This window comes from Nyctibius grandis, chromosome 11, assembly GCF_013368605.1.
Source record: "Nyctibius grandis isolate bNycGra1 chromosome 11, bNycGra1.pri, whole genome shotgun sequence".
In the NCBI taxonomy this organism is placed as follows: domain Eukaryota; kingdom Metazoa; phylum Chordata; class Aves; order Nyctibiiformes; family Nyctibiidae; genus Nyctibius; species Nyctibius grandis.
The window spans coordinates 20215444-20236340 of NC_090668.1; the positions used below are offsets into that span (position 1 = coordinate 20215444).

Below are 20897 nucleotides of genomic sequence, written 5' to 3' on the forward strand. Positions count from 1 at the left end.
AGATGTCTAGGTGAAGAGCAGGGCATTACACTGGCTTAATATAAAGCTGTGCAGGAAATTCAGCTTTCAGAGCATGAGAAGGATCTTGTTTATCTTTGATGTCTAAGACCAGTTGAGCCAAAGAGACATTTACATTTTTCCTACAAGTCTCACTTTTGGGCAGCGCATCTCTGAGTGTGACCTTCCCTCTCTATATGTGCAATTCTAACTACAAGGACATTGAAGAAGACTGTTATTCTTCCCATGTGCTGTTTTTTCTCCTCAGTATTGGGGGATCCCTCCCTATCGTGTTTGCCTATTTCTCTGAATTCCTGTCTCGTGAGAAGAGAGGGGAACACTTGAGCTGGCTTTGCATGTTCTGGATGATCGGTGGCATTTTTGCTTCAGCAATGGCTTGGAGCATCATCCCACATTATGGTAACTGTTTTGCGCTATTGACTTTCAACACCACCACATTCCTGCACCACTACACTACCCCAAAAGCCCACACAGGTAACATTAGTCAGTCCTTACACATCCCAGCATAAACACTGAAAATAATAGATACCTGAAGTGCATACAAAAGGACTGATAAATTGACTGCATGATTGATTGACTGATACCAAGGCTGTAAATAGGACTGACGAGGGCTGCTTTGCATCAAAAGCTTCAAATACACCCCTTGAATTGTATTGCCAGAGCCTGAGCTCTTAATCTAAATGTCAGTGCGATCAGGGAAAACTAGACTGAGATTATATCGCAAAAATTGATCCAGTTATCAAAAATAAGTAACTTTAATCAGGGAATTACTGGGTGCTATGAATGGTAGCAGTGAGGACAGCACATGCTCTTTTCCTTAGCCAAGTGTCAACACTCTCAGGGCTGTGTATCTGGAGACACATCTCCAAGCATGCGATGGGCTAGAGTCGCATCTGACTTCACCTAATTGGGTTGTGTGGGTTCTCTGCCCAGAGCTGGAAGTGGGAGAGAAACAGTAGGTGGGTGGACTCTGAAACGTAGTCGTGCTGTGAGGAGCAAAAATCTGCATGTCACATGGTATTCCTCGTAACTCATGTATATATCTCAGGAAAACATCAGAAGCAAATATCTACTGGAAAAGAATAATTCCCTCAGTATTCAGCGACACCAACTGTTTGCAAAATCCTGTTTGAGCAAAATAAGACAGGCCACAAAGACCATGAAGAAAAACACTAACATTTACCTATCTATCAATTCAATTTTACCATGTTTAAAGTGAAATATACTGAGTGTTTAAAGTACACTCGGTACAAACTCAGTTCATGCTTTTGGTTGATATGGCAGAGATTGTTAAAAAAAAATAGGCAAACACTGCATAGTGATGTCACATTGAAATAATTCTATTATCTGCAACTACATTTATTTAAAAGCCCTTATGTATTTACATTGCATTTATTTTTCAGATGACTTTTTGATGTTGTGCTTTTACAGTTTCTCTTTTTGATTTCCCATGTTCCCCTACTATTTTGGAACTTTGGGAAATGAGTAGAACACCATGACTGACTCAGATGAGACCTCTGCAAAAGCCATTGCTTGATGATTTCCTTATTATGTGAATAAAAATGTTTATAGGAAAAAATTGAATTAAACATTCCTTCTGAGATTTGAGCCTAGGGAAAGTAAATGGAGCAATGTAAGAAAGATGCTATAGTTCCTAGTCCTTAGCAGGGGAATACCTGACCTGGTCAGACATCAGAAAAAAAGCAGGAGAGAGGGAATCTCAAATGCAGGATTAGGATCTTGATTCTTCCAAGTCTGAATCCCAGCTCAGACTTTGTAGGTCTGGAAAAAAAAAAAACTTGCTTTCCTAGCTCGCTTCCATAAAAAGTGAAATGCTTGTGTGAGGTATGAGATGGAAAGGAGCCATCTCTAACGTGCCTCTTGCATCAGAGATGATCCAACCTTTGTAAACTTTTGTAACATCACTGAGCAGCAATAAATTATGGCCCTGATTCCTCTACCTGTTCCTAGCCTTACCTGCCTACAGCTGCACAGAGCTATTCTTATCACTAGATTATTTCTAAACTCAGAGATAAAAGAAGGTTTTTAAAAGGCAGAGCCTGAGCAAGTATGTTCTATTTTCTGTAATGAACATGAACACACTTGCTGTTATCTACTGAGCATTCTAGTGAGCCTCTAAGAGCTGTCATTACTAAGAATAGCAAACTTTCAACCTGTCCCTGTGTCATACAGAACTATAAAGTTCAGAGCTGCTTTAGGAGAGAAAAAAAAAATCAGAGTGCCTGGTCAGTATTTTTACATTTTGGCTCTTGCTGTTTCCAGGCTGGGGGTTCAGTATGGGAACCAAGTACCACTTCCACAGCTGGAGAGTCTTTGTACTTGTCTGCTCTCTGCCCTGTATCGCCTCCCTGGTGGCACTGAAATTCATGCCTGAAAGCCCACGTTTTTTGCTGGAGGTAAGATGATTCATCTGAACGTTGCAGTCTGATATTAGCAGAGGATAGCCAGTCCCTAATGTGTCACTATCTGTCTGTCTTTGTCCCATCAAACACACATAGCACAAGCTCAGAGGCAAAAACCACTCCTACATGTCTACACTAGCTCCACAGATTGCTTAAATCCCAAAGACTACAGACTACGGGGTCAATCAACGGTGGTTAGTGTTTCACTGCCAAACGGGGTACAGAAAGAAGGTGGTGAGTGTTAGGAATTTTATAAGTCCAACAAAGCATTTTGAAAATATCTCACAGAGTTTGGGCATGTAACTACTGAATCCTTGTGGAAGAGCAAAGGACAGAGTACATTTTACTGAGTAAAATACCTAAACCTCAGAGCTCTTAAGCAAGTATTCTTTATTCACATTTCACAGATGTGAAATGTGGCAACACCTACCTCAAGTTAACCCTGCAAGCCTTTAGCAGAAGTGGCATTAGAGCCCAGGTCTCCTCATCCATCTCCTCTTTCATCTGGTTCCTGAGTCCTCTCCTGCCTCAGACGGTTTTAGGGTAACTCTTTTCTTCAGCACAGAGATGCTGCACTCTCTGAATACAAACCGTTCTTTCAGCTCTTTGCGTTTAATGCAGCCAGTGCTGTGTGTGCGCTTCTCCACTATATTGAACTCTAGAACTGGTTTCTCTATGCTTGGGTAAATTACAGAGCTGGAAACTTCAACATTTGTTTTCCTTTTCTTTGGTGTTTTCAGATAGGTAAACACGATGAAGCCTGGATGATCCTCAAGCAAGTCCATGACACTAATATGCGGGCCAAGGGTGAGCCAGAGAGGGTGTTTACGGTGAGTTTAACAAACCATCAGCATGTAAAAAGAAAGGCTGGACATACCCTCCTTGGTGCAGCACAGCACCAGTTTATTCCTCCTTGAGACTCTTTCAACGTGACCTCCCCCAGCAATCAGAAAAAGGACTCTGAGATATGTTTTGTGCATATAAATTTAGATGCCAGTCTGTTTTTTTTCACGAATTAGTCAATCCTGTGAATTACAGTGAGTACTCTTCATTGCTGGTGCTACTCTACAGCATATAGACTAGTGATTTTCCAATTACACACATGCTTAATTGGTCTGCTGTAAGAGACTAAAAACAAATAAGAGATATATTAGTCATGTGGGAGATCTGAGTCACTCCTTTCTCCATTCTGGCTTCTAATCAAACTCTGATTAAACTTCGTGTACCTTCTAATGAGCTTCCTAAACTCCACCTGCCTCATACCCAATCTTTAGTCTCTCCAAGGGAAAGTGGGATGAGTGGCTATTACTCATTAATCTGCTGCTTGTTGTGAGAAAGATCACACCAGTGGACTTCATTACTAGTAAAATCAGGTAAAAGGTGTATGCTGGGGTTAGTTGCTAATTCCTGTAATTCAGTTGTAAAGTCCCAGTGAGCCAGCCAGGGAATAGCTCTTGACTTATGCTTTTAAATGAGAGGACATGTGGTCTTAAAGGATGGGGGAAAGGAGATACAGTTGTGTGTAAAACATCCTTTTAAACAGAAAGGAGAGCAAGGCTCTGTGTTCAGAAGGGTTGTCATGAAACAGGGCCGCTCAGGAACGATGCTTCAAGAAAATTAAAGATTAAGATCTGTGCATAACAGCTGGTGGAGGTTCAGGTAGGAACTTAATGAGCATATGTTATTTTTAGGCTACCAACCATTTGACTAATTGCTGTAACACTGAGCTGGGCTGGCCAGTCCTGATGTGTGGTGGGGGGAAAAGAGGATGAAGACTCAAAAATACATGTATGTCTAAGTAGGGCACTATGAGAGTCTGAACTGAGTAGGAGAATGAGGGAGCAGCTGTACAGCAGCCATTAGTGCTCATTACTCCATCCAACACTGTCGTGACTGCCATGGCACAAGCTGATCCTGGTATCGCACCTCAAGGTATGGCGCACTGGCTGAATCGAGATTTACTGACATCCGTTGGCACGGGTGGATGATCAGTGCGGCTCGTGTAGCACAAACTGTCAGATTGTGTGTTTTTCTGATAGGCCAGAAGTTGCCAGTTTGTGGTGAGTCAGCAGTTACCGGGACAGTTCCCAGATCTGACATTTAAATGGTGCCAGCAAGAGGAACGCGGAGACTCCACAGCTGAGCCAAGGCACTCATTCATGCTCAGAAATTTTTTCTGTAAATTTTCACCTCCTTCTTGTGTTTACAAACACATCTAGTTTCCTTGAATATGTCCTTTATTTAAAGTTACTGAGCAAATATTTTCTAGGACCCATTTTTAAGGTTTCTTGAGCAGTCCAGTTGAGGTGTTCAGTGTTGAAAGTTCAGAACGTTTTGGTGGAGCAAATTGATTTCACGGTGTGGGCTTTCTTGATGACAGGATGCATTTTCAGATGCAAAGATTCCCATCTACACGTTCATTTGTCACAGAAGTTCTGGCAGTGGTACTTAAAAGGTGCTGAATGAGAAATATTCCTGCTAGTTGTCTTTGAAGAAAGAGATCCTGAGGGCACAGTTCGATGCAGATACAAGTGGCCGATCATGGAGATATTTTTTACTAGAATTGCCTAGTCCTAATTTCTAGTGGGAATCTAAGCAATAGAGATATAAGGTAGTACACAGGCACATTAGCCAATAAATGAAAGATTGAAGTGGATGTGATGATGCACTTGAAATATTTCATGGAAGAAGAGAGAGAGAGATAAAGGATGGAGGGATAGAGGAAAGAAAGGAAGGAGGGCAGGCTTCTTTCTATAATAAAATATCTTGCTGTAATTAAATCAGTTAGCTCAATTGTTAGTGATAACATTCAAGGCAAAGATAGTAAGGGATATCACATGGAAATATTGACCAGGAGACAGTGGAATTTAAAATCCACCCAAAATCAATTCTGGAAACTTCAGGCCAATATTTTTTTCTCCCCCCCTTCCCCCTTTTTCTTTTTCCAGGTTTCCTATATCAAAACTCCAAAGCAAGTAGATGAATTTATTGAAATCCAGAGCTCAACAGGGACCTGGTATCAGCGGTGGCTAGTCAGAATCACGACTACTTTCAAACAGGTAAAGAGAAGAAAAAACATCCCAGAAGGGCTTTTGAGCTTCAGGCTCCAGGGCCTCGTTGCTTCAGGTCATTGCGTCTTGAAACCCTGAGTCCCACTCAAAAAAACCTGCTGGTATTTGCAAAGGGCTGTAATCTGATTGCACTTTCTACGCAGATGTGTGTCTCTGCAAACTGCCACACTGCCAGCCAGGCCCCAAAATGCCCATGGAGCATCACGGTAGCCCAGCTGTGCAGGGCTTCCGGGATGAGCCACAGCCCCAAGTGCTTGACCCTTCCTCTGAGCAGATAAATATTGATTCCCTCTCCCCTGAGCCTAAGTGAATTTACCACCCACAGTGCTCCTTGCTCCTTCTGGGACTGAGTTTCTAAGAGTTATATTGTCTCTTTGGCTAATTTAACCTTTCACACACGCTATGCTGCTTACCTATGCCCGTGCAGAACTTTGTGGAAAATCTCGATAGATGCTTCTCATCTAGGAGGATGAGCTTAAAGTAAAGGAGGGTCTTTCTTAATTAAGAAGTGCTATACTATTACCATATTTATGTGTCAAGTTAAGAGCACGGGGAGTTATGTCCCTCATGTTCCTGGCAATATTTCCTGCAGCATGTCAAGAAGAGCAGATCTTGGTATCCCTCCTGCTCTGCTTGGCTTCATCCCTACCTGAGTTCATCTCACCTCTCCTAAAGTGCCAGCTGTGTTTGGGGTTTTGCTCTTCAGTGAGTTTTAGAGCTTGGTTTGAAAGCACCCCTGAGACCATACATATATTTGAAAAGATAAAATTGTCAGAGGGTCTGAGAACAGGCTCTTATCCACATTTACTGATATAACCTGAGAGACACACTGCAACATCCCAGCCCAATCCTAGTGATGCACTCCAGCTCATTACGGAAGGTTCAGATCAAGTGCCCTGGCACATAGTTGAATAAGTGATCTTTTTGTAAGCCATTTATCTCAATAAATATAATTTTGAACAAACACTGAATATAAGCCACACATCTGACCTTCCCCCAATGAGCCTTTTTTATGACATCAAAGTTATGATGCACTCAGAAATTAATCTGTCAAGTGTTGCTACAGTTTCCTTGCAGCTAATTCCTTCTTGTGGATTTGTAGGTCTGGGACAACGTGCTATATTGTTTAACAGCCCAGTACAGGATGAACACACTGATGCTGGCTGTGGTTTGGTTTACAATGGCCTTAAGGTAAGGTACTTAAACTTTAATTTTTTCAGGAAACTAGAGGGCCCTCAGAGTTTGAATAATTATTTACACATTTAAATAAACTATTACAAAATTAATCCTGGTCTTATTTTAGAGAGTATTTGTGTACTAAGCCTTGCTCTCCTATGACTATTGATCAACCTGATTACTTATATGAGAGTACAAGGTGCTTTCAACAAATCAGGACTTGAGAAGTGGTCAGTAGGGCAGTAGTATATCAACTTTCTCCTCTCTAGATCTTTCATTTGATCTTGTCCACACAAAAAAAGACACAACTCTACCTGATTCTCAGCTGTTCCTTAGTCTAGATCAAAACTATTCAGGTGAGCCTAAATCTAAACTACAGGTAAATTATGCCTAACTCTCACTTAAACACTTTCAGAAATCTGCCTTCTGGGGGAGTTTCCAAATTTGTTACTGCTCTGCTAGTCTCTTGGGCAGCAAGGATAGCACATTGCTGTATTTCCCAGCCAATGAGTCAAACTTAAATGAATTGTCCTGCTTTAAGTGAACGAAAATGGATCAACATGCTTCTGAGATCAGCTGAGTGTTTAGAGTAGGGGGACACTTTGCTCGGTCCTGTGTCAGAGCTGAGCAAAAATTGGTATCAGAAATGCATTTGCATTAGGAGTTTGACAAGTTTACAAGATATGAAGTAGATCATTGAAAAAGCACTGCAATATTTGCAGTGCCAGTATCTTGTATCCTTAATGTATGTCTCCCGTCCTGCTATAGTTACTATGGCCTTATCGTCTGGTTCCCTGATATGATCCGGTATCTCCAAGAAGAGGCATATGAATCCCGAGTGAAGATCTTTGATGAGGAAGAAGTGTCACACTTCACCTTTAATTTCACCCTGGAAAACCAGATCCATAGAAATGGGGAATACAGAAATGATAAGTAAGTGAACAGACCTTGGTTTGATGCATGCGAACCAAAATACATTTCTAGAAAGCTCTTTCCCCACCCCCTCCCCCATTTTCCGCCAACTTGAAAATCTCTGTTGTTTTTTTGGACACACAATCTCTGTCTCTCAAATCCCAAAGGCAGTTTTCCACAGACCAGATGTCTGGTTTATCCTGTTTTTCACACGCTCTGCCTCAGCCACTGTCATCTTCAGCCCCAAGGGGCTGCCTGTGAGGAGTCCTGCTTCCAGCAGCCCCTTGCTGGGAGCAGGGCAGTGGGCACCCCCCCCGGCTGTGCTGGGCAGCTCTGCATGAGGCGGTGATCTCTCTTTCCTTAGCACACACTGACATCTACTGGTCTGGGGCAGGAGAACCCATCACTTGTCCTGAAACTGCTCTGCTGCTGCATTTCCAAGAGAAAAAGCTCTTTTCCCTTGTAGTCCTTGATATGACTTACCCCAGCCTCCATCCTGCAGCTCATTAGTGCCAGCTGTGTCATGGCCAGGTGTACTGGTGGTTTTCTTCTGCATCCAGCCTGGACCCCAATCACTCTATGTTCCACCATATATATACACTGTATGGATACATCCTAATGGTTTGTAGCAGGCCATTATTACTTTTCTAAATACCAATAAAATGGGTGGAAAAATACCCCTATGTAAATTCTGTGGAGATCCCATTGCCCCAGACAGACTAGACAAGGTGTTGCTCCAGCTGCCTTGCACTATATGGGGAGGTCCCACTGGATGTTGAATGTTACACAAAACACCCATTGTTTTAATCTTCACGGGTGAAACCATACCTCATTGCCCAGCCAGGTTGTTCCTCTTCCCTCAGAAACTGTCTCATTTCGTGGGGGACGCCCAGCATGTGTCTTCGTGTCCTTCCAGAGACCTTCCCTGCAGCAAGGAGCTGTACTTGATGGTGCAAACCTAGCCCCATAATTCCTATCCCCCTGCCTATTGAGCAGCCAGACAAAAGGTCTGGTGAGAAGTGGATGGTGGTCAAATTTAGGGATTGGAGACCCTTATCTTAGGCTCAGTTTTCACTAACTTCATTGAGAACTGAGGATGCTCAGCACCTTGCAGGGTGAAGACATAAAACTGTGATGTACATCACTATTCTCCTGCCTCAGTCCTCTCATTCAAAAACTCAAAACCTGATCAAGCTACATTCCAGTAATGCCCAGAGCATATCTCAATGTGATTTACAGCTGTGTTTTCCCTCCAGCCTTTGGCTGTGAGCTAAAACTCCATTGCACACCAGTCCATTGCTATACGACTCTTTTAAAGATGGATGTTAAGGAAGCAAACTGCAGGAAAAGGGCTTCGAACAGCCTTTGGGAGTAAATACATCACAGGCTATTACTGAGCAAATGCAGAACAGCTTAAGTTTTGCTGTAACCTATGAGACCGTCTACATGGAGCAAAAGACTTGAATAGCCTTCTTGTGGTATTTTGCGCATTAATACTCTGTTAGTAGCTTCAGATACGAAGCCCTGCAGTGCTCATTTAATGGTGTAAACAGCCATCATGCTGGACTCTGTTGTAAGTGCTCAATTCAATTAAGTTTCTGGGTATATGTTAGAAGGCTTTTTATTTGGTGACAGTCAATAATGCTTGCTCTTAATAACTCCTTACATCTTCCAAACATGCCTGTGCATTAACTAATACATCTTCTCTGTGTCCCTGCAAAATTTCACAGGTAAATCAATATTGTGTCATCCTTCAGGCAGGCAGGTCAGACATGTCAAGCTTCCCATCAGAGGAGAAATCAATCATGTGACACAGCTGATTGTTTTTAGTGTAATCTGTTTCCATTACATGATAAGCAATAGTCCTCAAACAGAGATTGTTCAAGCAGAACTCAGATAATCTCCCTACTCTCTCTAGAAACCCTACTGCATTTTTGCTTAAAAAATCACTTTGAGTTTAAACAACTGTCAGAAGCCTTTCAACAAATGGCCCAGTGTGCTCCTGATAATGTCTTCTTGTATTTATGCTGGAGGAAGGGGCAGAATAAGGAACGCAGCAAGGTCAGTTCACAAAGAAAATGCCACGCACTGAGTGAAATTTTGTTGTCTTCAGATGGTCTAGTGCTGTGAGAGGATTTGTGGCCACTCAGCCTTAGAAGCACACTTTCTTAGATGTGAATATTTTGAGAAATAGAACTACCAGAAATCCTAAAAGGTCTCGCACTTAAAAAAAACCCACTCTTCAAACCCATCTCTCCTACTAAAATACAAAATATGTAAGCATTGAGTTGGAAGGATGGTTAGGAATTCAAGCAACACCTTTTCTGTAAATGACCCTAGAAACAGCCATTAGTGCTCTGTCTCTTGAAACAGCCATTACACGCTATATAGTGTAGAAAATACCTCAAAGCACAGAGTGAAGTTCTGTTTCCTGCTCCACAGGTTTATTGGCATGAAATTCAAGGAAGTGAGGTTTGAGGATTCACTGTTTGAGGAATGCTACTTTGAAGATGTGACATCCAGCGAGACCTTCTTCGAAAACTGCACCATCATCTCTACTGTCTTTTATAATACCGGTAATGGGATTCCTGCTGTGGTCTCATCTCTGTAATTAGGAACTATTTTATCAGATTCTGGGAGAAAGGATGATAGGGATCTGTGTATTTGTGTGTGTGTTGGGTAATGAGAATGATGCTGGAAAAAAGGGGGTGATACATTTGGAAGGAGTCTTCAGGTTGCTCCATGAGTGTTTTTAAGCCCATGGCTTCTGGTGTCATTGGCTGCTGCATGGGAAATGCAAAAGTCTGCGCTCAGACCTTGGCAGGGTAAAGTAATGGCAAAATGCCTAGCGGTTTAACAGCGTGATTCAACAAATCTGGCTTAAAATATAATTTTAACCAACCTATGGTTGATAATCATAAGCAATAAAATATTTATTAGTTTATCCTGAAAAAGCTTTTAATTTCTACTCTAATAGAGCACAAACCATAATGCCATGAAAGCAAGAGCCTGCATTGCCCCGTCCTTGAGGTGTGGGGATATCAGTCCAGGTGACTCCACAAATATAGGAAGTGCATGAGCTTACACCCACCATGTGCCAAGCATGCAGCTAGAGTTTGCCACTAAAATAACAACTCCCTGGCTATTTCCGTTCGGTGAGGAGCACCTCTCAGGTCTTTGATTTGGTTTTGATCTTGACTCCTGTTGCTGCTGTAGGAAGGGAGATCAGCCAAGCAGGATCAAGACCTTGCCTCTTTCCCTTGCAGATCTCTACGAACACAAATTCATTAACTGTAGGCTCATAAACAGCACATTTCTGAAGGAGAAGGAAGGCTGTCACCTGGACTTCGAGGAGGACAATGATTTCCTGATCTACCTGGTCAGCTTCCTGGGCAGTCTGTCTGTGCTGCCAGGCAACATCATCTCTGCGTTACTCATGGACAAAATAGGGAGGATAAAGATGATTGGTGAGTGGGGACGATGGGTGCGTGGCACAGGTTGTGGGTGGGAGCATGACTCTGCAAAGAGCCAAGGTCAGTGTGAAGGTCTGGCTGCATCTGCACACAGCGACGCAAGCCGAGCTGGCTCAGGTGGGGAAGAGCCATTCCCGTATCAAATGCAGCAAAAGGGTGAAAATGCTCGAGGGTGAGGCAAGTGATCTACTCCGTGGTGGCAGTGGGCAATTTACCTGCTCCCTGCCTCTCCACCCTGCTTTTCTATGTATCTGTGACATCCTCCTTTTTTATTTTGACTTTTATGTCAAAGCCGGTATGTTTACCCAGTGCTCAGCACAACAGGGTCAGAGCTGAAGCAGGACCTCTTGGTGCTGTTGAGTTGATGCTGATGTCCATAGCACTCTGTATAAATAAATAAACACTTTGCTTGTAGCAATGACTATTCACAAAGATTATTGGATGCAGCTGCTTGACAGCCCAGGGGTTCCCTCTTTTGGTTTTCTGATTTTCAAATGATTTTACAGGCAGCTTTAGGGAGCATATGGTAGAATAGCTGACCATGTCACAGCCGAGCAAGATGCCTCCCTTTAGCGTTATAGGAATAAGTTATCACCTTATCAGCTTTATGATTACTTTGGGAATTTCTGGTGTGGCTTCCTCCAGGATTCAGACCTTGCTCTCCAGGTACTGTGGGAATCATGCCTCAAGGGACAGCCAAGTGAGTTTAATAAAATCAGGGATGTGGCTCAGGGGTGAGGGATGACTCGCTCTCTTGAGCTCACCTATTTCTCTTTTCTGAGAACAGAAGGAAGTTCAGTTAGCTTAGTTTCATCGTCAGACAGGTTAAGCTAAGCAAGATGACCCCACTGGTGTGTCAGGAATGTACGCTGGAGGGGGGGATAAGCATTCATGTAGGGAATTTGGCAAAGACCCAAACAAACAAGAGGGTCTGCGGGAAAGAAATTAAATAAAGCTGAATGAGAATCAGATTGTCCACCCTGCAAACATGTCAGCGTTTCAGCATTTGCATCTGGAATCGAGATGACAGCTGGAATCCTAAATGCTTATTTCTTCTGCAGAATGAAAAGTACAGGACAAAAATTAGTAATGACACGCTGAAACGTTTCACTATGGAATTTTCAATTGAAACAGCTTTCTGGCATCCCACCCGTATCACTCTGTTGAACATATTATTTCTGGTCAGCTTAACATGAAAACTGAATTTTGCTTTTGCATTATGTGCCTCGCTGGGACTTCAGTTCAGTTTTATCATGTTCTGATAAACCCTTTCCTGTGCCAAATGTCAGATCTCTTGGTGCACACACGGTGACCCTAATGCTGCACTGTACCTCTTCAGCAGAGGGAATATCCACACTGCACAGTGGGGGATGTAGTTTGGCCAGGCACCACAGAAGAGAAGGGGATATGGAGTCCTGCACGACAGCTTTTCATAGGCAGGGCACCGCAGTGGCAAAATGCAACATAATGTCCAAAAATGAAGCATTTTAGTTCCAGCTCAGCATCCAAATTATTTCCGATGGTGTTAAATTGATTCAAAAAACCCTAAACAAACAAAAAAAATTTATTTGGTTTCCTGGTAGTAAATGGAGATATTTCAGCAACAACTGAACTTCCTAATGAAAGATACTTCGATTTGGCAAAAATTACATCTTTCAGGTGAAAGTTCCCAACGGGGTAGAAGGCAGGGATGTAGCCACTAATATTGCTGAATCTGAACGGTGCCTAACTGAGCATGAATGCTCTCTCTCCCTTGGTGGTGTTCATAAAATTATGACTCCTGTGCAAATGTGCCATGAAATCTAATGATGTTCTTATAATTAAAAGAGACCTCAAGTGCTTCATACAATTGACTATAAATTATCCTAATTGAGTCTATAAATGTGTCAAGTGATTTCAATATGGTATGAAATGCACCAGCTCTTCACTCAAAACTCAAGTTGGAAAAACCTTCATAATGATTCTTCCTCCTCATTGACTTTCATGTTTACTTGCCTTTGCTCTTCCTTGGTCCATCTGGATGTTTGAGATGCTGGAAACCTGCCTGGAAAAGCCTGTCTTCAGAGCCTCCATAAAGCAGGACTATCAGCAAGATCAGATGGTCATTGAGAACATTTTCAGGCTGGTTTCCAGCATCGGAGAACGACAGATAGGCAGCATCAAGGTATTTTTGGCTTCTTGCAGATTTAATTTGTTTTGGGGTGAAACGCCATCACTTGAAAGCCATCTTTATCAACAAATGTGTTTGCTCAGTTGCGGACAGGGGAAACTGGTGCCAGCATTTTTCTCTTGGTTTCCCCCTGTAGGTGGCTCGATGTTGATCTCGGCAGTGTGTTGCTTCTTCCTCTTCTTCGGCAACAGCGAGTCGGCAATGATCGGCTGGCAGTGCCTCTTCTGCGGGGCCAGCATTGCTGCCTGGAACGCCCTGGACGTGATCACCGTGGAGCTCTACCCCACTGACAAAAGGTGCTCAGAATATTTCTCCTTTTAGTCTCCACCCTCTGAGAGAGGGTTTCTGATGTCCTCTTGGTTCCTGATGGAAAAAGTCACTCTAGATATACGTAGATGGGAGAGGTGTATTTTTTTTTTGTTTTCACCAGTCCTTAAGGGTTGGGTAGTCCTGCAGCTATACTGGATCAACACAGACATTTGCAAACATAATTCTGCATGAGTGGTGGCTTGTACGCAGGGAGTTGTGTGGGCGTATGGAAATTACAGGCAGATAAACTATGGATTCTGTCATTGCCATGGATGTGTGTGGAGGTCTGGCCTTTCAGACTGTATCCCCCAGCCTTTTGTTATAGCTCATCACTGTGACAGCCTTCCCTCCACAACCTGGAGACAACCATGTGCACAGAATGGTTTGGAGGATGAGGCAGCACAGGAAACTTTGTGAGAATGTGCTGCAGATGAAATCTTTCCTTGCAACATCATTATAAGCCTTTTTTTTACCTTTTTCAGGCTGTTATGGGAAGAAGGGAAGGAGGACTGTGCTTTGAAGGCAATGTGCTTTTAGCTGCTGGACGCAGCAGGATTTGGAGGAGAGCCCTGGTTGTTTCTCTGGTGACAACCCATTCCAGCCAGTGCTTGGAAGGGCTTTTACAAGTTCTAGAGCAGATTGTGTCCTGCTGTCTTTGGGGAGGGCAAAGACTGTCATAGTGGGCCACTTAAGGGCTAGGGAGAAGCTGAGATGAAAAGGAGAAACGAGTACACACAGACGTTCTCATTCACACAGACATGCAAAACAGCGATATTTATTTATTTATTTATTTATTTATTCTGCCTGACTTTACTTGCTAGAAGCGTAGCCTGGGCAACATAAGAGCATTCACAAAATTATCCATCCAGATCTTCTGTAGTTATGCCAAGAACCTCCCTCCTAACCCTTGCTTTCTGCTTTTCTTCCCCTCAGGGCGACAGCCTTTGGCATCCTCAATGGGCTTTGCAAGTTTGGTGCCATCCTGGGGAACTCAATCTTTGCCTCCTTCGTAGGGATAACCAAGGTGGTTCCCATCCTTCTGGCTTCCTCTGCTCTTGTTGGAGGTGGCCTGCTCGCTTTGCGCCTGCCAGAGACCCGAGACCAGGTCCTGATGTGAGCAACTGAGGCCAGGGGGGTCAGGGGGGCAGAAGTAGAAGAGGAACAACAGAGAACCATGTTTGGAAAAATCAAAATGTCCATTTCTAGACTGTTCTGTCGATACCTCAAAGAGAGAGGGCAGAGGGAAAGAAGACCCCAAAGGGATAAAACAAAACCCCTAGTTTCTGACCCTTTTACAGCCACGACTGGTGCATGCAGCCACCACACACCCCTTGCAGATCTTGGGTTTAACCTTGCCTACGCTGGGAGTCTACCCTTTCCCTCTCCATCCCAGTGTAATGACACAGGACGCGAACAGCGGCTTCGTGCATGTGTGCGCCTGCATGGGTGTGAGCGTGTCCCTCAGGAGAACAGATCCTGACCCCCTCCTGCCTCTGCCGAGCTGTGAGATACTGCCTGCCCTGCCCAGCGCTCCTTGGCAACTCCTATCAGCTGTGCTCAGACATGAAGGGCATCCGAAGGGGAGGCGGGTAACAAACCTACTGTAGGTGAGCTCCAGCAATAGGGACAAGAGCTACAAATGTGACTAGTGACCCCGGCTGTCTTGAATTTGGGGTTACCACCTGGACCGCCTGAAAGGGTGCAAGAGTCCTGATTTCTGGAGGATACGAGGGCAGGTGCTCGGCACTCTGAAGAATCAGGTTTCAAAGCCCTTTACTGTCTTCACTTGGGTATAGAGAATCAGTAGGCACCTTCTTGGTCTGGGAGAGAAATATATACATAATTTTATATATATATATATTTGCACATACTTGCAAGCATACATACACACATTGAAGTGATCAGCTATTAACATTTATGATTTTTAATTCTGCACCCTTAAGAAGATCTTGAGAGAGACATGAAAAACTAACCCCACTAATTCAGGATTATCTGGAGTCATGACCAGCTTAGTGACACTTCATCCTTTATATCCAGACACCAAATATTTAAATGTATTGATGACTGGGAATGTACGTTTCTATGATGATTAAGAGGGGTTTTTTTCCTACGACTTTCCTACGAGGAGAAGTTGATATGATGTTGGAGCATTCCACAAACCAAATGTGTACATATTATCCAGTGTAAATAGGGGACTTTTTGTCTAATACCTAGAGTATGGTAACTGTGAATTTACCAGCATTTTAGCCATATTATTTAAAGAATACTTGGGTCTCATTGAAACACTGTAAGCACAGTTACTTAAAGCCATTTAACTTGTTACGCAGGGAATGCACGCAGCAAGCTTTCACTGTACAGAACATTAAATTCGCCATTAAGTGGCAGTTAAGTTTGATATCCTGTAAAGACCGTTTTTGAAATTCATATGCACTTTTTATCATATGAGTTAAATTGTGTTGCATCTAGAAGCAAAGTGAGTTGTGTATTTTTGGATATACTTTCTTGGCAAGCAAGAATGCCATGCATACTGTTAAGTAACACACCAATGCTCACAACTGAGTAGATAGTGCTAATTAGACCCTTTCAACAAGCTCAGCAATAGACCAGGATTGATCAGAAACTGTCACATAATGCAGGGAATTTGTCTCACCAGGATATTTTGTGACATAAAAAAATTCTTTTGTACTTTTGCTAATGATCTTCCTATTTACCTTTTTTTTGGATCCCTCTTTTTTTTCCACTTTTTTTTTTTTTTTTTAAGAAAAACATGCAGGGTAGGCTGAAATCCAGCAGGACTGAAGTCTAACACCTTTGCCTTCAGCTGCACGGAGACAGTCAAATACACTAAGAGCTGACACCAGGGCCAGCCCCACGCAACTGTGGGAGTCGGTGTCGGTGCTGCTGCAGAGGACAGCTGAAGGACACGGAGCGTGGTTAGATCACAAGAGGCAAATCCTTGCCGATGAGGCAAAACCCTCTAATGAGCATCAATTTTATCACTGTATCAATCAGGGATAAACGCTTACGGAGCAGCTAGGCTGCAATGGGCTATTTGGGATTTTTGAGATTTATTCTGAGGTTTATGGAATTGGTAAAATCACAAGCTGCTGTAATAACCGAGCTTATTATGCCTCATTTCTTCATTTTATGGGTAGCTTAGGGCCCTTTTCTGACTTGTCTTCAAAACAGCAAGGTTCCTTCTCTAAGGTAGGAGTGAATGTAATTATGTCCTTTGGCAGCGGTTCACAGCTTCTGTTGAGAATCACAGCCCAGAATGTGGGTTTTTTCCTCTTAGAATGTCTGGTCCTTTTGCGCGGTGAGAAGCAGCTAAATATGTACTTCAACACAAAAGATCACCATGGTCTTTCTGTTTCAGCCATTTTGTTGGGCCAATTATCACATTGCAATCAGGGGAAAAAAAATTTGTTTTATTTTTTGAACTATTCTGTTGTGCTGCTCTGTGGAGCCAGAACTTCTCTCTGTTTATTTTGCGAAGCACTCTTATTTACATATCATCCAGTGCTCTGACAGCAAACCTGACTATCTGTGTTCTCCATTGACTTTGTACGGTGACACTAAAGACATAATTTATTTTGCAAAACTTCTCTGTTAATTTTCAGGAAAAGGAAGAAATTGAGGTCTTGAGGAGATAGAAATGGCAAAATAATATTAGGAAATATTATCCAGTCTTAAAAACCTTTCTTCTTTACGGAATGGCTCTTTCACAGGTTGCTAAACCTCACCTTTGAGAGATTAGCTGGAACAAGGGAAAGAGCAATAGGATCTTGCTTTCAATGTCATTCAGGCTACCCACATGCCTGTAGAAACTCTTTGCACCCCTAAAACTCATTGGTCAGTCACCTGAGGGCTAGGGAACAATGCACATGTGTCGTGACAAGGCTCCTGTCCCTGACACCTCACCAGGGAGTTCGTGACCTAATACAGAAGTGCAAACACACACTGCAACTTGTACACAGGGACCTGGGAAAGGAGAACAATGAACAGAGAAGGAAGAAAGGAAAAGCTAAGGGGAAACTGTATCGCCTAGCCTTAGGCACCTATGAGTTAGATCTCTGGATCTGGACTCATCAACCTGGGTTCCCATTTTCTGAGTTAAAAGGCATAGGCAACATGTGTGACCACTCTCAGGCACCACGCCGAGAGAAGATGGATTGCCCTGGATGGCCCTGCTCCTCTCCTTCCGTAACAGAGAAATCCAGGGCAACGGCTGCAGCTCAGGCATTTGCCTTTGTGACACTTGGGCTGACATCTCCCATCCAACTTCATCACGAACAAGGCTTAGTCAATACTCCTGATGCGTTTATTGTCCTTGTCATGGTCTAAATCAGTGTAGGCTTCACACTGTTGTGCTCCAGAGCAAAACGGTTGATGGGTGCAGTCACCTCAGCATTGGCTTTTTGATTCGGGTCTTAGTTTCAAGCTGTGGGCTACTTGCTAGGCTGAGCCTGAGCCACAGAGCCCTGGAGCACCGTGCAGGGGAAGATTTCTCATCAGGCACGTCCTCTGATGGCTCAGCTTTATTTCTACAGTAAAATCAGCATCATGCCTGCAGTGCAAGGGCCAGCATGCCTCCTCCATTGGTTCCTATGTTTGCCACAGTGAACAGCCTCCTTGTCTTGGGTACACTGGACCATCCACAGAGAAAACTGCTGACCACATGTCCACTGATGATCCCTGCAGAGCACTATTTCTTCAGATTCATGAACTTGACTGCAACAGGGGCACAGAGGACCAAGACAGGAGACTTGCCTTAAACCCCGAAGACCTCTTCTAGAGGACAGCCGGACCTCTTCATGCATGCGTGGCACACCGGTCCAGTCACTTAGCCAGGGAATTTGTGGCATGGAAAAGACGGGTCTAGGGAATCCAAACTGGCCTGCTGTGACTTAGTGTCTTTATCTGTACAGCAGTGTAACGGGGGGTCACGGGAGGAGTTCATTACTGAGTTTCTGAGCCTGCAGAAACAGACATTTAGAGGAACACGAAGCACTGTTGATACTATTACAAAAGACCAGTGGTATTATGATGAGTTCTGCCTCCTTATATTCCCTGTTGATTTAACTGGTTATTGTATACCTACTCCTTTACTTCAGTTGTGCAGGACGGCTCCTGACACTGCCTTTGGCTCTGCTGCATCCTACTGGTGGTGGCTGCAGCTTGGGGCTGGATAGGGTGATCCCCTCCTTGCCCATAAGATACTCATCCCCTTGAAATGCTGTGACATAAACAGCGGTATATGGATCTTTTGGACTAAGAAAAGGGTCACTCTTGGAAAAGCCGTATCCAGAGCCAGATGTTCTGCACACTGGGGAGTGGTCAGGCAGCCTGATGTCCTTCGGTGATGCTGGAGAGGTGCACTAAGGGATCTTCCCTGAGCCTGGGAGCAGTCCAGCCCCTGGGCTGGGTTCACACCGGGGCACAGAGCGAGGCTGCATGGAGCTGAGCTTTCTGCAGACGTGCAGGTCTCTTCCAGGTCCTGCTTTGAGACCTCCAACAACAGAGTATATTCTGATATTGTTAAGGAGGCCCTAGGTCCATTTATGTTCCCTGCTTATGTCCTTTGACTTTCCAAAGGACGCACAAAACTGGAGAGCGTATTTTTAGGTTTATGTAGATTTGAGCCCCGTACATTAGGTTTCCATCAAGTTTCTCGCTCAGTTTCTCACCCTCGTATTAGCAAATGCTGCTTTTAGGAAGAATCAATCCTGGGAACTGTGAAGGAAACAAAACGAAAGAAATTTCTTTGCTGTATGTGATGCTAGTGCTGTATAAATGTACACACACTGCAAGTTCCACTGTAAATAACACCCAGTGTCGTGCATTTAATGAAACATTTCATTTAGATGTTCTGTCGGCTCTGTGTGTGAAATAGCCAATTCCAGTCCCTTGGTTCCTTTTCTTCATTTGAAACCTTTCTTCTTTTATTTTTTTTTTAATTTGATCTGTGTCTGGTTGTCACTGGAAATTGCAGCTGTTCCAATGGACTTTGTTTTTGTTCTCTCTGTCACATTAAAAAGCTGGAAGAATTATTCTTGTAGTGTTTGTGTTTAATGGGCACTTTGAGTCCTTTTACAAGGGCTGTCATGGGGGACTTAGTACCCTGACAATGTGGGGACTTCCTCTGATGTTTGCTATGTGTATGTCCTCGCTCTCTCAAACAATCCCACCTCAATTAAATCTCCCTCCTACCACCATTTTATTACACTGTGTACTTCCTAACACACTACACGAGAAACTATATCCAGAAAAGTTTTCTGGGGGAGAAAGCACGAAATATTTTTAAGCGCCATGCAAAATCGGGAGGATAAACTCTGCTTTGTAAGAAGAATATGTCAAAAAAAAGTTTCTTCTTGTAGCTGGGTACACCGTTAGACGACAGGGTACACTGTTACGGATGTATTTCTCAGAATGTGTGCTCTTTTTTTTATTTGCGGCTCTTTATATAAATCTAACTATCCACCCCACGCTTTCAGAGCAGGACGACAGACACCCCCACAACACCAACTGTGAGAGAAAAGAGCTCATGGCATAAGCAGTGGGGGCTTGTTGGCAGACTATGGAGTTTATGCATGAATTTCAACTTTATGTATTCCATAAAATGCAGTGATCTCTCTTGCTCCAGACCCACTGAAGGTCATGAGGCTTTTGAGTCTGAGTCAACTCCGGCTTCTTGATAAGACATTCAGGTGCTGAAAGGTTGTCAGGTCAATCAGCGTTTGGTCCTCTCTTCATGTACACTGCAAAAGCAGCATGCTAAAGCTAATATTCAAATGAGAGATAAAGAGCCAGAGGTATTGGAAACGTAGTAAAGGCATCACGAAGGTACCTCCATCATCAGGAGACTAAATCAAGGATTTTTTTTCCTCAGCTCAGGTTCAGCCAGGTCCCATAGGACCCATCTGAGCTGGGGTCCCAGTGGGTGAACCAAAGCCAGCAGCAGGCTGGGGGAGCTGGTGAGGACTGGTCTCAGGTGGGAGCTGGTGAGGACTGGTCTCAGGTGGGAGCTGCTAGCTGTGAATTTTGCAATGCTCATGTCCAACTGCAGAGTACAGAGCTCTGGAGTCATCAGTCTGTAAGCCTCTTGTGTGTGTTCTGCCTTTATGTAGGAAGCTTATATTAGCAAACAACATGAAAAAGCATTTTCTAAGAAGTGGGCTTTTAAATAAAGGTCAGAGATTTGCACTGAAAGCCTTGGAGGTGCTTTCAAGAGGTCCTTACTCCAGGCTAGTTGACATTCTTCGTAAGGCTGAAGCCTCAGTAAGCAGGAAAAATCCCATATTTGAATGTGCAGACAAGGTTGCTGATAAAAACTGTGCATAAAACC

At 43.5% G+C, this 20897-nt stretch overlaps 1 protein-coding gene across 3 annotated transcripts in view; it reads left to right on the top strand.

Annotated features, from left to right (window-relative positions):
* Positions 1–19576, top strand: part of SV2B (synaptic vesicle glycoprotein 2B) — a 64270-nt gene extending 44694 nt beyond the window's left edge. For 2 of the 3 annotated variants that reach the window (XM_068410449.1, XM_068410450.1), the window contains exons 4-13: positions 266–417; positions 2302–2435; positions 3182–3271; positions 5390–5500; positions 6615–6703; positions 7457–7621; positions 10043–10176; positions 10867–11067; positions 13380–13539; positions 14486–19576. In XM_068410449.1, coding sequence (XP_068266550.1) covers positions 266–417; positions 2302–2435; positions 3182–3271; positions 5390–5500; positions 6615–6703; positions 7457–7621; positions 10043–10176; positions 10867–11067; positions 13380–13539; positions 14486–14669 — 1420 coding nt within the window. In that variant the 3' untranslated portion in view covers positions 14670–19576. The remainder of the gene's footprint in view (positions 1–265; positions 418–2301; positions 2436–3181; positions 3272–5389; positions 5501–6614; positions 6704–7456; positions 7622–10042; positions 10177–10866; positions 11068–13379; positions 13540–14485) is intronic. The other variant, XM_068410451.1, reaches the window with a different exon arrangement.
* The last annotated feature ends 1321 nt before the right edge of the window (positions 19577–20897 follow it).